The 13737-nt window shown below is 44.9% G+C and overlaps 1 protein-coding gene across 8 annotated transcripts in view; it reads right to left on the bottom strand.

Moving 5' to 3' along the window:
- Positions 1 to 11668, bottom strand: part of BIRC6 (baculoviral IAP repeat containing 6) — a 173593-nt gene extending 161925 nt beyond the window's left edge. For 7 of the 8 annotated variants that reach the window (XM_027453918.3, XM_027453921.3, XM_027453924.3 and 4 more), the window contains exon 1: positions 11230 to 11668. In XM_027453918.3, coding sequence (XP_027309719.1) covers positions 11230 to 11542 — 313 coding nt within the window. In that variant the 5' untranslated portion in view covers positions 11543 to 11668. The remainder of the gene's footprint in view (positions 1 to 11229) is intronic. The other variant, XM_027453920.3, reaches the window with a different exon arrangement.
- Between the last annotated feature and the right edge of the window lie 2069 nt (positions 11669 to 13737).

Here is a 13737-nt window from a genome sequence, read left to right as displayed (position 1 = left end):
ACGGTTGCCAGCTGCATTTTATTTGAAGCACATAAATCCCAAACAAGCTACCTTAATCTGAGCCTAAGAAACTTCAAGGAAATTATGCCATCGGTGTTGAGCATTGCTCCAAAACCCAGGGAAACACCTTCTGCAGATCGCAGTTCCTCTCAACATCTCTGGCTTATCTGTCTAGGATTAAAACCACTGCAAATCACAAAGAACTTGTTAAGCTTTTTGTCAGTTCCTTTAAGGAAACCTGGCTGCTAGCACGCTGGAAGTGAGAGCATGACAGCACATTAAGTTATGGTATGTCACCTACAGCAGCATTACAGCCAGTGACCTGGGGAGCTGAAAGCAAAGCAAACAAACAACAGATTGCAAAAATGAAGAATTTGAGAAAGGGAACATTCCCCTCCACCTTCCGTGTGTCACACAGTACAGAACAGAGACCAGCAATTTCCTGTACTCAGAAATTTGACCTATGAAAAATCTATTAGAGAAAACCAGCTTGCCTGTACAATACGTAAGGATCTAAGCAGCTTCTGTTGTGCCCCTTTGTCTGCAGGCATCGCGATGAACCAAACCAAGCACCCATTTGGCCTGGCTTTTTAAGGAGTAGAACTAAAAAGCTTCTCGCAGTTTCTCTGCTTATAGAGAGTTTTAGCCCCAGTAAGGCTACAGCTGAAAAGAAAGTGGCTGTTACATGAACACACGTGGCCACCAACACGAAGAGATGCAGGTCACTGTTGAGAGGAACACCTGTGGTCTTTTCCAATACTAAAAAAAAAAAAAAAAAGTCAAGCCATCTTGAAGACTGCTAGCCAGGAACGGCACTAAAACATATAGCAGTTAGTAAATCTCTTGACAGGACACTCCCAATGCACAGCATGCAAAATAAAAAATAAAATAAACAAAACACAAATAATATCTAAGTTACAGCCAAGTAGGACTTATCTACAGCTATAAAGTGAGCTGTAAATGCATGCATCATAGTAAGGCTTCCGTAGTGCCAAGATCCAAGGCAACCACCTACAGGGACATCCATCACTTCTACCTATGGATGCAGCAAGGCCTTTTGACTGAGAACTCCAAGTAATGTTTTTGGAGAAATACAACTCCCATCAGCTCAGCAAAACACACTTCATGTGCACTGATACTGTTTTTTCCTCTTGCAATCTAAACTAAAACACCCAAACAAGATCCCAGCGCCCACTTCAAAATACTGCAGCCATGGGAATCAAAGCACATAAAGGTTTGGAGTTCAAAAGCTTTGCCTGTCCTTTTAACTTTGCATCATTAGATTTCAACATCTCAAGCTGTTTAAAGGAAGAGAATCCAAAAGCTCAAGGGAAGAGAATGGTACAACTGCAGAAGTCCTTAAAATTTACTATAAGAATTAAAAACAAAACTTTATCTTCCCCTTTGTATTGTCAAGTGTAGGTGTAAAGCTTTACGTTTAGGAGATATTATCTACTCATGGGCATAGGCTGTGTGAAATTCTCCTTCTTGCCACAACACTGCTCAGCTATTGTCCACACATTTATCACGCGTACCTAGGATTAAGAAATATATATGTATCACTTGAAATATATATATATATATATATATATATTTTTTTTTTTTTACTAGGCAGGTGCCTTTCCTATTGCCTCTGTTTCACGTAAAAAAAAAAACAAAAAACACCACAGGGTGCACAAGTTCTACAATGCAAATAGAAAACAAGTCTTAATTTTCTCAGAAACGTGTTTTATCTGCAGAAAACACTTGTGAACTAATACTACATAAAATCACAAGCAGGGATTAGGTGCAAGGAGTAACATAGCAGACGAAAGAGGACAAAAGACAAACCACGGAAATGGTCCGGTTTAAGAAACAAAAAAACAAAAAAAACAAGTTTGTCTCTGAAGTGCTCTACATCAGTGGCTCAGAAGGAAACAAAGACCTAGCACTTATGAACATTTGGGAACTCAGTAACGAGAAGATGGATGTGGCAGGACAAACCAGGCTCTGACTGCTCATCAGCACTGAGTTTAGCAGCTGTAGATCCTCTCTTATTCCTCCTGCACCTTCAGTGCAAACTTCAGCAGCGCTCCGTACCTTCGAGGTCCAGCACCAGCCCCTGACTTGCACCAAACGTCACCTCAGCAAAGCACTCTGCTGCCACCTTGGAGACACGCCGTGCACCCCTTCTTTCCCCAAAGAAAAACTCCCCAAATTGAAGGATAAGGGTGGAAAGGAATCTCTTGGATGAAAACAAGCTGAAGTTGCCATTTTAGATGAATGAACTGGACATGCCTAAACCTCCTTGTTTCCTACATGAGTAACGTTTTCTCTTTTAAATCCCACTACATACTTACACCTCTATCTGCCACATCACTGGGAATAGCAGTCCAAAATGAAGGAACAAACCAAAACCACATTTAGAGCTGAAACAGGAAAAAATCACTAAAATTGATCTCTAGCAGTAGGAATGCTAAAAGAGGCAGAAACACCCAGCTCAGCATTGCCAAGTGCCTGCACTTTATTTGCAACTCCAGCATGTGCCAAAATTGGATTTCATTAATCAAGAACAAGGCACGTGACTTGCAGTTTATCTTTTCCTTTAGCTACAAGCAGGACAGGATCGTTTCAGTATCGGTTTCACTGTACGAGAGCTGGGTTTAATACTTCTTGTTAAAGGGGTGTAGGAAGGTGTGTGACCTGGCCCAAAACATGGGAGGCTGTCACAGGAATATTAACCAGACGTGTCTGATCAAGGAATTCATAACAAAAGTTACCATTAACTCTTAAAAGCTTCCAGATCACAAACAAAAAAAGACGGTGTCTTTTTCACAGTTTTTCTCCAAATAAGAACTATGATTTTCAGGAAAGATCTATCTGGGAAATTTCAGGCAGGTTACAGGGCATCCACACGGACCCAGAGACAGGCAAAGATCGCTCTGCAGGTCAGCACCGGGAAGTCCCCATTCTTCTAGAGCGGTTCCCATCACAGCATTTCACAACAAAACCGTTGCCAGCTGAAATGTTTACCACCAGTTCCTCTTTCTGTCACTAAAATGGCCAGAGGAGCTGAGTTCACCCATTACGTACCCTGCAGTCTCTAACGGGAGAAAACACTCTGGTTATGGCACTTTTAAAACTCCAGGTCTGTTTGGCAGGAACAGGTCTAGCTGTTTTTTCCCCCTTTCTTTGTCCAAGTCCCAAATTGTAAAGAGCTTCCGAAACACCAAGCTGGAGGACTGCCTGAACTCCCAGGCCTGAAGCTGGGAGTTAATGATTCAACACCAAGCTGGCAGACAGCTATGGTGGCATTCAAAGGTTGACAGGGCTTGCTATCTCCATCGGTGACCTGGACGATGGATCAGAAGGCACCTTCAGCTCGACTGTGGTGACCCCAAATGGGAGGGAAGCGAGGGCAGCTGAGGCATTAAAGGGCAGGGCTGCCATTTAAACGGACATCAAAGAGCCAAGGAAATGGCTTGACAGCGATCTTGTGAACTTCAACAAGGACAAGTGCAAGGTCTTACGGGTCTAAACTCACCACACAAGGGATAGGAGTTAAGGAGTAAACATCAGTAGCTCTGCTCAACGATTTTGAAGCCACGTGCAGAATGACAACTGTACACAGGAGTAACCAAACTGAGTCGGAGGAAGGATGCACATTTTATCCAAGACAGTGCTCTAAATGAAATGTTTAGTAAATAATTTAAGAAAAGGTACGTGTACAACACGTTCTTTGTCTAATGCTGCTGTGATTCCACCTAAACATCTAGCATCCACAATCGTCTGTAGCCAAGAGTTGCATGTGGTACCGTTTCTAGCAATTGGTTTAAATTGGGCACCTGATCATTTCTTTTGATGCCCTCCAGACCATGCTGGAAGAGACAGTTCAATCCAAATTTACATTTTCCACAAACCCAGAACTTTGCAAACCTCTCTCACACTCTTACCTTCCCACCTCCAACTCTCCATCACGTTTTTTGGGTTGAATATTCATGGTCTATTGGGTTGTCTTGCACAGGTAACCCACTGCATGCCTTACATTTGTAGTTCTTTAGACTCCTTTTGAGTGGAAATAATCAAAATTGCACGTGACAGCACGGAGATGCGCTTATATTCTCAGACCGTTTTTTTTTGACTTCTCCAGTAATTGCTTACATGATCGCTGCTGAGCATTTAGCTGGTATTTCATATTTCTAGCACAAGTGCAAGATCTCATTCTGTCATTATGAGTCAGTTCAGAGCCCAGAACACCAGGCTCCGGCTCCGCTGAATTCTTATGAGGACTTCAAATTAATTAAATACATTCTCACAGGAGTTTTTCTTCCCCTGATAATTGCTTCCATATAAGAAAGCTGAAGTAGAGCAGGCTAGATCCATTAGTGTTTAAGCTATATTTACAAGTGGAAGTATTCTTTAGGATGAATTTTCAAATGCTACATAAGAACTGGCAAAAATGAAGGAACTTGTACATTTAAGACAACTACACACAGCATAAGGATATCTGAACATGGTTGAACTTCAGTGTCACTATAAGGGGGTATTCCCAAAGGTTAACTTAAACCTTGGAAGCCTGGGCTTGCCATGCTGCCTCAATGGGATGCAAATTCCTCCAAAAGTTCAGAGTACGGCCTTCTCCTGTGTTATTACCTGGAGAGGAAACCTACAATTATGTGTTAATTCTGGCTTACAAAAGCTATAGAAAACAGAAAAAAATCCACTATTAAAACAAAGTCTATCTAGCAGTGCCGTGTGCCATCATTTACAACTCAGCCTGGATGTAGGATCCAGTAGAAGGGAGGTCAATTGAATCTGCCACAACATTTCTCCACAACACCCTTACTTTCTTGAAGTAGTTTTTCCTGCCAGTCTCTGTAGCCTGTTGCCCAGTGAACAGTTTATCAAACTCTTCTTCTACAGCTGCCAAATGCTCAGCCAGGATTTTGGTTGCTTCACTCAGGTCAGGGAAGTGCAGCGGACTGAAGAGCTCTCCCTCCACCAACCGTAGAGCAGGCTGAAGCACTGCCTGGCCGGCAGCACACTGTGCAAGCCTTCACTAACCTGCACTGGAGGTGGGACACACGTTTCCATGAATGATGCTAACCTTCAAGACCACTTAACTGACATGTAAATTCCCTCCTCCTCCATGTAACACAAAAAATATCAGTAAAACACTCGCTGAACAGCCTTAGCAGATACCCCAAGGCACTTAAACATAATGATTTTTATAATTATGTGACAGGCAAGTTGTTATTTCCATATTTTTACACTTTTAAGCTGGGCAGTAAAACAAAGGCTGGCCTTTTTCCCCCTTCTCATGCATCATCCTTATCAGCGCAGCGCTCTCTCCCCTGACATACATGCAAATCTTCAAACAATGTTTTGCTTACACCAGACTTCCCGTCTGCTTTTTGCCTAGTGGTGTGCACCGGGGCCTTACCAAATCCTCACAGCCTTCCCACAGCAAAGGCATCAGGCCAATACCAAACCCAACACCTGACCCCACAGAACCCAAAAGAAGCTGCAGGTGTTGGTATCCACAAGCACAGCACAAAAGGAAGAGCAGAGGGCAGTGACCGCCCTTTCTGCAAGCGTCCACTTGGTGCAAGGTGCTCGTCTGGTGCCGGCACGCAGTCGCTGCAATTAAGGGAGCATTAACTATTTACAGCACAGCTTTCTATCGGCAGAAAGCAATCCTGGGGCATCACTTAAGCCCCATCAGGAAAGTGAGCTGATCCACATGTACATTTTTTATTTAAAAATACAGAACCGGTGAACAGCTACGGATCCCAGGGGAACAGACGACATGCAACGAGCTATCTCCTAACACGCCCGGGCACAGCATCATACGCTCAAAGGTTGTCCCGGAGTTGTAAACCTTATTTCCATTTCCAAGACATCCTGAAGAAGCATTTCTGAAGGACGTCATACTGTTCAGAGAGAATTAAAGAATCCCCATAACAGTGAGGGTAGACAGCTTTGTTTCCTGATTTGAAAGTAACTTGGCAAGAAAACCTGCACTAACAGGTCAACGCCACACACCAAAACCAGACACAATCATTGTTAAAAGATCAGCAGAAACAAAGACTGAATCTACAGTCTAGGACACACTTTTCTTATACTCTGTGTTCCAAAATCCTTGATGTTTCATATCACTTCAGTTATGGCCACCAACACAACAGGAACCATAAAAATACTGTTAGAAGCTGTATTAGCAAGGGCTCAGAAAGGCGTCCTTCTGAGCCAGTCAGCTGCTAGGCAGGACCAGTGATAGCACAGGAGGGTCTATCAGATCCAGACCATTGAGCACCTCGGCATCCAAAAGACCAAAAGATAAGCTTTCTAAGATGAGCAATCCAAAGCAAAAACCTTCTTCATGCTGCCCTTACTTGAGGTCCAACAGAGGTTTATCTGCTTGCTTTCATAACGTTCTGGACTTGAACTGATCAGCTCTCTCTGCCAGAACGTACTTCTGCCACGTTTCTTCTCCGTTTTGCATAATCTGGTGTGCGACATGACTGGGAGCTGGGCTGTGGGGTTTGTCACATAACCATATTAAAAGCTGCCCTGACCAAAGATGGACCACAACTGGTACTGAGGTTGAAAACCTCGGGACTTCTCACACCAACCAGAAATACCTCAACTACCTGAGATGGAACACAGCAGGAAGGCAAAGTTCAAATCCCAGGCACAGAGCACAGTATCTCCTCTTCAGGTCAGCTAGAAGTATTTCAAGACACATCTTCCTGCCTGCAGAAGACCTTTTTTAGAGTCCATTTGCCCAGATCTAGGAAATTTTTGATTTTCTGACTTTAAGCAATCTGAAACCTTTACTCATACAGTGCTACTGTTGTGATGACAGCCACGAATCCATCAGCCAGATATGAATAATCCGGCAAGTTTTGCTCTCTTGTCTGGCAACATTGCATACGCCTGCATCACTGTTTGTTGTTACTTCTGGATCCCTGCAATAAATATCACAATGCAAAAACTCCTTTAAAGACACGCAAAGAGATCTCTATTTTTATTTTATGTTAGCTTTTGCAGAAGACAATCCAGATGTGCTCCCACAGAGGTGGAAGTACCAGCTGACAGCATCTTGATAGTCTTGCAAGGTGAGTGTCAAGTGTGACGTCCCCTGATTAAGCTAGCAAACGAATGGAGCACGTGGTGGTCTACAGTCATTTTTGGTATTAAACACAACTCAAATCCAACAGATCTCCTATCCTGCTTTTTCTAGTGCTTAAGACCCTGCATGAATAACCTTAGGATCACATACATCAATGGAATGACCTCTTTGAGAAACGTTTTTCCCAGATGAGTGTTGTCAGCCACGTCCAAGCACACTCAAAAGCAAGGTGGGCTGCAGCAGATCCCTAGGCAACATGAGCAGTGGTACTGTGGTGAGCTTGGAACCGCTGGAAGTGCTGCTGCCTGCAACTCCTTCAAGCCTAGAAGGGGATGGCAGAGTATCCCAACAGGTTCTTCCAAGAGATTACACAAAGCTCACGCTCCCTCTGTGATTTCCGAGCTGTACCAGGTCTGCACTCCAAAGAAGAATCTTTTCTTGTTTTGCCTCTTGTACCACATGGAAACGAAACAAAAAGAAACAGGACAGGATATCCCCAGAGAGATTGCCAAGGCTCCATACTTCAGAGTAATGCAGCTGAAGACAAGCAGCACTCCCCAGCTTGCTGCCACAGATGACTCTCCTGGGCTGGGATCTATTTCCTTCTCAGCTCTTCCGTAGGAGGACCGGTGGCTAAGGGGCTTCTGGTGATAACGCAGCCTCTCCTTCCCCTGCTGGAACTGTTATGTATATGCACTGACCAGATTCTGCCCTGTATGAAGCACTTGGAGTAGTCTTGGAGAAGTCTGTATTTTGATCACTTTTAGGGACTCTGGAGTAATTTAGAACACTTGAGCCATGAAACGCTATGCATGTTACCAAACAAGGCTCTGAAGCCATTACTATGACAAATTCATCTCAAAAAACCTACAGAAACCTTCAAGATGGGGACTGCCCATCAGCCAGTACATTCCAGTTCCTTAACGGGTTCCTGGTCAAGCTTCCCTGGGAATCACAGCACTCTCCCAGTTCAAGCAGTTTTCTTCCTTGATTTGTAAATAAAAGGATCTGATCCATCAAACATCTGTTTGGACACACCGAGAGTCACCTGAGATGACTGAAGTTTGCTTTGCTTTTGTTGTTCTTTTTGTCTGTTTTGGTTTGTTCTTTGAGGCAGAGGAGAAGGCTCTTCCTTAGAGCGCTGTCTAGAGACTGACATTTGGACCCTTCGTGCTCTTTGGGTGCAAGTGTTCAACTCGAAACTGGAAGCACACAAATACTTGAATCCCTAAGAGGGAATAAAGAGCCTGACAGACACGCAGGACAGCTTCCTGTTAGTCCTGAGTGACCACTACCAACAAACACAGAACCGCGTAACATCCAGTAATCATGGGAATTGTCCTTGCATTTCCCAGCCGGTCTCTCTGAGGAGCACTGTGTGCCAGCCATCATGTAACAGCTTTGGCAGAACAGAAAGAACAACCTCACAGCCAGGTAAGACAAAGATTGATGTTACAGGATCACCCGATTTTCCCCTTAGCTCTTATTCACTCTCAAACTCTGAGCTGCTCCAAGCAATGACCTGGTGCTCTTGAACACACCTGCAACGTCCACCCAGGGAACGGACTGAAATACTGAAAGATGATCACACGCTCAGTAGGCAGATCTGAAGACGACTCAGAGTTGTATCACATAAAAATATGGGAGAGGAACAAAAAGCATGAATAGTCCTCACTGAATTCCTACAGCTTGGGCACAGAAGAACAATCTCTGGCTCATCCGATACATCAGACCAATGATGTTAACACCAGAAACTGACACACAAAGGCCAGAGGCTACAGCTGGATCTTCGGAAGCATGGGGAAGACCCAATCTATAACCGAACTGCCTGCTGCCTCTCAAGTCTTTTGTCTTGTTCTTTAACACGCTGAAGAAAGCAATCAGCATTTACACCCTAATGAAGGCAGGCTCCGCTGCTCCACCAGACTGAGTACTCCACAGGTCCAGTCTTTTCACTAAGAAGGAGCTCAAAGCTAACCATAGTAATATAGGTGCCATGAACTGCAACTGCAGATGAAAGCAACACCAGGATTTGGTGGTCTTTTATTTTATTCTTCCCTTCCCCACAATAGGGGATCCTTTTTCTTCCTCCACTTTCTAGACGGAGAAGCTGCTACGGTTATATATTTTATTATTTTTTTTTCCCTTAGGTAATGAGCAACAGCCTTTCTGTCCACCAGAAAACTTTTGGCAGGGCAAAAGCCCCAGTTACCAAGGAGGGCAGCAGTCTCCCAAGAGCGGCAGCTTTAATTCCTAGGGACTCTATTTTTAGTTGCAGCACCAGAAGTCCCTGTAGCAACAATATCCTTTGACCTGTCATTTATGTCAGCGGAGGGAACGGGGACAGAGCCAGTCTACAGGTCTGAGTATTCAACTGCTGCTACCCTACATGAAAAGAGTTTGTGCTGTACAGAGCACGCGGACATCTGAGAACAGTTGAATTCCCTTTTCCTCCTCTTCCCAGAGAAAGGCTGAAGAGGGAGAGAACAGGAATGAACGCAGTCAATAACAGCCTCGGGGACCGACTGCTGAGATGCACCTGACTTCTGACAGTCACGCCAGTCTGAACCTGTAAGGATGTTCGCTTCAAGTTTCTTCAAGCTAAACCGAGGTTATCAATTTTTTTCCATTAACATAATCATCAGTCACCTGGGAGCAGAAAAAATTTGGGTAGCTTGCAAGCAATTCTGTTTGGTGTGAGGAGGAGTAGGATCCTCCTCTTGCAGTCGCTCTGACTGTCACAGGGAAGACTGACAGTAAGGGAGGTATACAGGGGGAATGTGCGTAACAGAAGCAGAGCAGGAAGTTATTTTTAAATAGTTACTATTCAGAGAAGAATTACCATTAGCGTTTTGAATACTAAATCAAATCCCTTGCAAGGCTTTTATCACAGTAAAATGGAAAAAAAAAAAAAAAAAAGCTCTGACTGATTTAAAGTTCACTCCTTCTTCTGCCCCTGAGAATTAAACATTTCCTACACAGCCGACCAATTACAAATTAAGCCCCCATATTTATGCCCTCTTCCTCCAGAGCTCAGAAGCAATTCTCAAATTCTGGCAATAGTTTGAAAAAATAATAAAGAAATTAAGTTACTAATAACAATAAAAGCGCTTTAGGAGAAAGCAAGATAGAGAAAAAAAACAACACACACACACAAAAAAAAAAAAAAAAAAAAACACAAAAAAGAGAATTTTAAAAGCAAAGCGATTTGAATTCCGAAGAAAGCGGGAAACACCACACAAGTCTGATTTTCATTATAACCAAGCTCCAAAAGCAGTCGACAGCTACTCAATAATTCCATAAGTTATTTTTTCTCCAACCTTTTAAAAATACATCTACTCTAAATCATGAAAAGAAATGACAGATTTTTTTGTTCTGTTCTTTTCAGGTTGACAGAACAGTTGCTGGTTCTTAAAGCAGAAGTACCTGCAGTACCTAGACCCTGTCATTTCTGCACCATTCCTGGCATTTCTGTGCCCCGTGCAGGTGACAACCATCAATCCTTCCCTGACATCCCTCAGCGAAGCCCGATCCTCTTAGTTACACTCGTCTATACAACTCCAAGGAGAGCCTAAACGCGTAAACACACAAGCAGTACAGAGCAAATCTTTCTGTTCCAAGGACTGGTCTCACAACATACCAGAAGAAAACCCCACAATATTTTGACAACTACCACAGCTTAAGACCCATTAATGAACTGGGGGGGAAAAAAGCTGTGTCAATCACACGTGGACCTTTTCCTATGGACCCAGACTGTAAATAGGGTACGAAGAGGAATGGGTGACCAAGAACACGGCTTCACAGCTACAGAGATGCTGGGGTCTAGCCTCCACAGAGCCTGCCTGCTTACCGTAACACCTGAGGGAGTGCTACTAGCATGAAAGGCAGGCGAGATATGTGGCAGCCTGAGGAGCACCACAAAGGTATATTTAAAATGAATAGCCACGTAACTTTGGGATGGATTCTGCTCTTAAAAGATTTAGTGCCACAAGAGGTGAGGGGATGAGGGACGGAGCTGGAAGGCCCCTCTGGCGAGCGGGACCACCTGTGGCACCCGCACAGGACGGCACCGCCCCCCCCACCCCCTTTCAACCCCTCACCCCTCGCCCCCCGCTCACCGTTGAGCGCCGACGCCTGCAGCGTGGCCCCGGAGGTGCCGTCGATGACTTTGATGGCGCCGCGCGCCGTGACGGCCAGGATGGCGTTGAGGGCCGGGTGGTAGCACAGGCTGCGCAGCCCCTCGGCGTCGCAGCGCAGGCAGCCGTCCCGCAGCAGCAGCCACTCGCACGGGCCCGGCCCGGACGACGACGACAACGACGACGACGACGCCGGGGCCGGCCCCGAGCCGGAGCCGGAGCCCGAGCCGGAGCCGGGACCGGGGCCGGGCCCGGCTGGGGGAGCCGGCGCGGAGGAGCAGGAGGCCGCCGCCATGTCGCGGGCCGCCGCCGCCCTGAGGAGAGGAGGCCCGGGGGCAACGCTCGCTGCCAGGCCCGGCCGCCGCCGCCGCCGCCGCCAGTCAGCAGCCGGGGCCGGGGAGACGGGGAGAGGGAGAGCGCCAGCGTGCGCGGGAAGTGACGCAAGCGCGCCGGATGCGGAACGGAGCGCCGGGCCCCGGGTGGGGAGGGGAAGGAGGGGGGGGAGAGCGGCTGAGGGGAGGGGAGGGGGCAGCGGGGGAGCTGCGCATGCGCGGGGGAGAGGGGAGGGGGAGGCTCCGGCAGCGCAGGGAGGGGCTGACCCCAGGCATGGAGGGGCTCTAATGCTAATGGGGTCCCTACAAATTGGGGGGTTTAGTAATAGGACCCCAATTAGCAGAGGCTTCATCCTCCTGAAAATACATTAAGGAAGTGGCTGTTCAAATAAACTGTAAGAAACCCCCCAAAAGCACAGCTCTCTGTGGGGCTGAGCTCCTCCACGCTGCTCTGACAGCCAAGGAGCGTTGAGGCATTGCCTCACTACACCAATAGAAACATTAAAGGCAAAGTTAAAAGCATGCCTCCTCCACCTGCATCCCGTCTCTACACCCAAACAGGTGCTTTCACGTAATTTTCACATAGCCATAAGTTTTTGGATAATACAACCTGTAGGATACATAGCGAAGGGAGACAGGTTGGTGCGTTTTTCTTTCTGCTATATGCAGAAGCTTGTCCAAAGCTTGTCTTGTGTCCAAATCTCTTCTACAGATAGAATTCCCTACCTTGAAATCAGGTGTTTCCAGGTGTTTCATCTTGGAAAGGGAAGGTTCTGCCAAAGTGACAAAGTTTCCATGCATACCAAACCATGTATCTTTATTATCCCAAGAATTTATTCATAGGCCCAAAGCCTGAGATCGATGACAGGTATAGGAATAGTTGTCTTAATTCAGTAAACATACATTCTGTAAACAAGTTGAATTCAATTTTTTATATATATATAAAAAGCATCTTATATTTACACATACCTTATCTAAAAATAACTTTATTGAATGCAAAGTTAATACAAACTATGAGAACCGTTTGAGAGCTGTTTGTACATATTTCTTTGCACAGCGTATGCAAAAGGTGACCCTAGAGAGACTGAGATTAAAAGGTGCAAATCTGCAATTGTGTACAAAATATGTACCATGTTAAGTGCATATCGACATTGCATATTACACATGCCACATCTGTCAGAAGGAACAGGTAAGTTGCAGCTATAAATGTCACAGAACATTAGTAGAGAGAAAATGAAAGTATGTCAAGATTATATTTCAAGATCAAGTAGAGCATTCTTGCACCCTCTGAATCATTTGAGACACACACATCCGTTATGGACATCAAATGAACAGCTATGCAAAGAGGAGCTCATCTGAAAGCTTTCTGGCAGCCTAGTAACCCAAACGCATCCCTGTCAGTGATGTTAAGCGTAAATTGTGCCTCTGTAGCTGGAGTCTTCTAGTTTGACATTCCCATTAAAAAAGCATAGCCATGAGAGGTATGACCAGGTTCTTACATGAGACTCCAAAGTGAATGTGCATTCCTGGATAAACTAACCTTTTTTTTTTTTAAAGCATGATATGAATATACTCTCAGAATACTTCCAGAGAAGCACTAGGCTGCCAGTTTAGCTTAATTGTATTAGTATGACTCCACGGCAGTTCCACCAAAACTTCCACAGAAGTCAAAAAAAATCAGGTGTAGTGTTGGTCACTCAACCAGTTGTTCTCCGTTAACGCATTATATGCTAGATTGTTATTTTACAGTTTATGTCCAGGATCAAGTTTAATTAGTTCTGTTTAAAACCAATGCAAGCATCAGCCAAGAAAGCAGCTGGGGTAAAGGCTTGTGGTAGACTTAGAATTTCAGTATGTGTTTTGCAATTGGTGAGCAGTAAAAGTTAACAAAACTTGCCATTGTAGTATCTAAAAAGCTGAGAAACTGCAGTTATGATAAGGAAATACATCCATCAGGGATCAAAGACAGCCCTTACTATTACCTTGTCATGGTTGATTTTTATTTCCAGCATTGAGAGGGAAAAAAAGACACAGGGAATGCTTTCCACCTACCCCCGCTCAAGACACAAGATTACAAAAAAAGATATTTATGATCTATTTGGTAATACTAAATACTGAAGCTTGCAAATGACTAAGTACCATGCAAAGTGAATTTCAG

The sequence above is a fragment of the Anas platyrhynchos genome, chromosome 3 (genome assembly GCF_047663525.1).
Source record: "Anas platyrhynchos isolate ZD024472 breed Pekin duck chromosome 3, IASCAAS_PekinDuck_T2T, whole genome shotgun sequence".
Taxonomy (NCBI): Eukaryota; Metazoa; Chordata; class Aves; order Anseriformes; family Anatidae; genus Anas; species Anas platyrhynchos.
The sequence above is the reverse complement of the archived record's forward strand: the minus strand, read 5'-3'. Positions and strand labels throughout refer to the sequence as shown.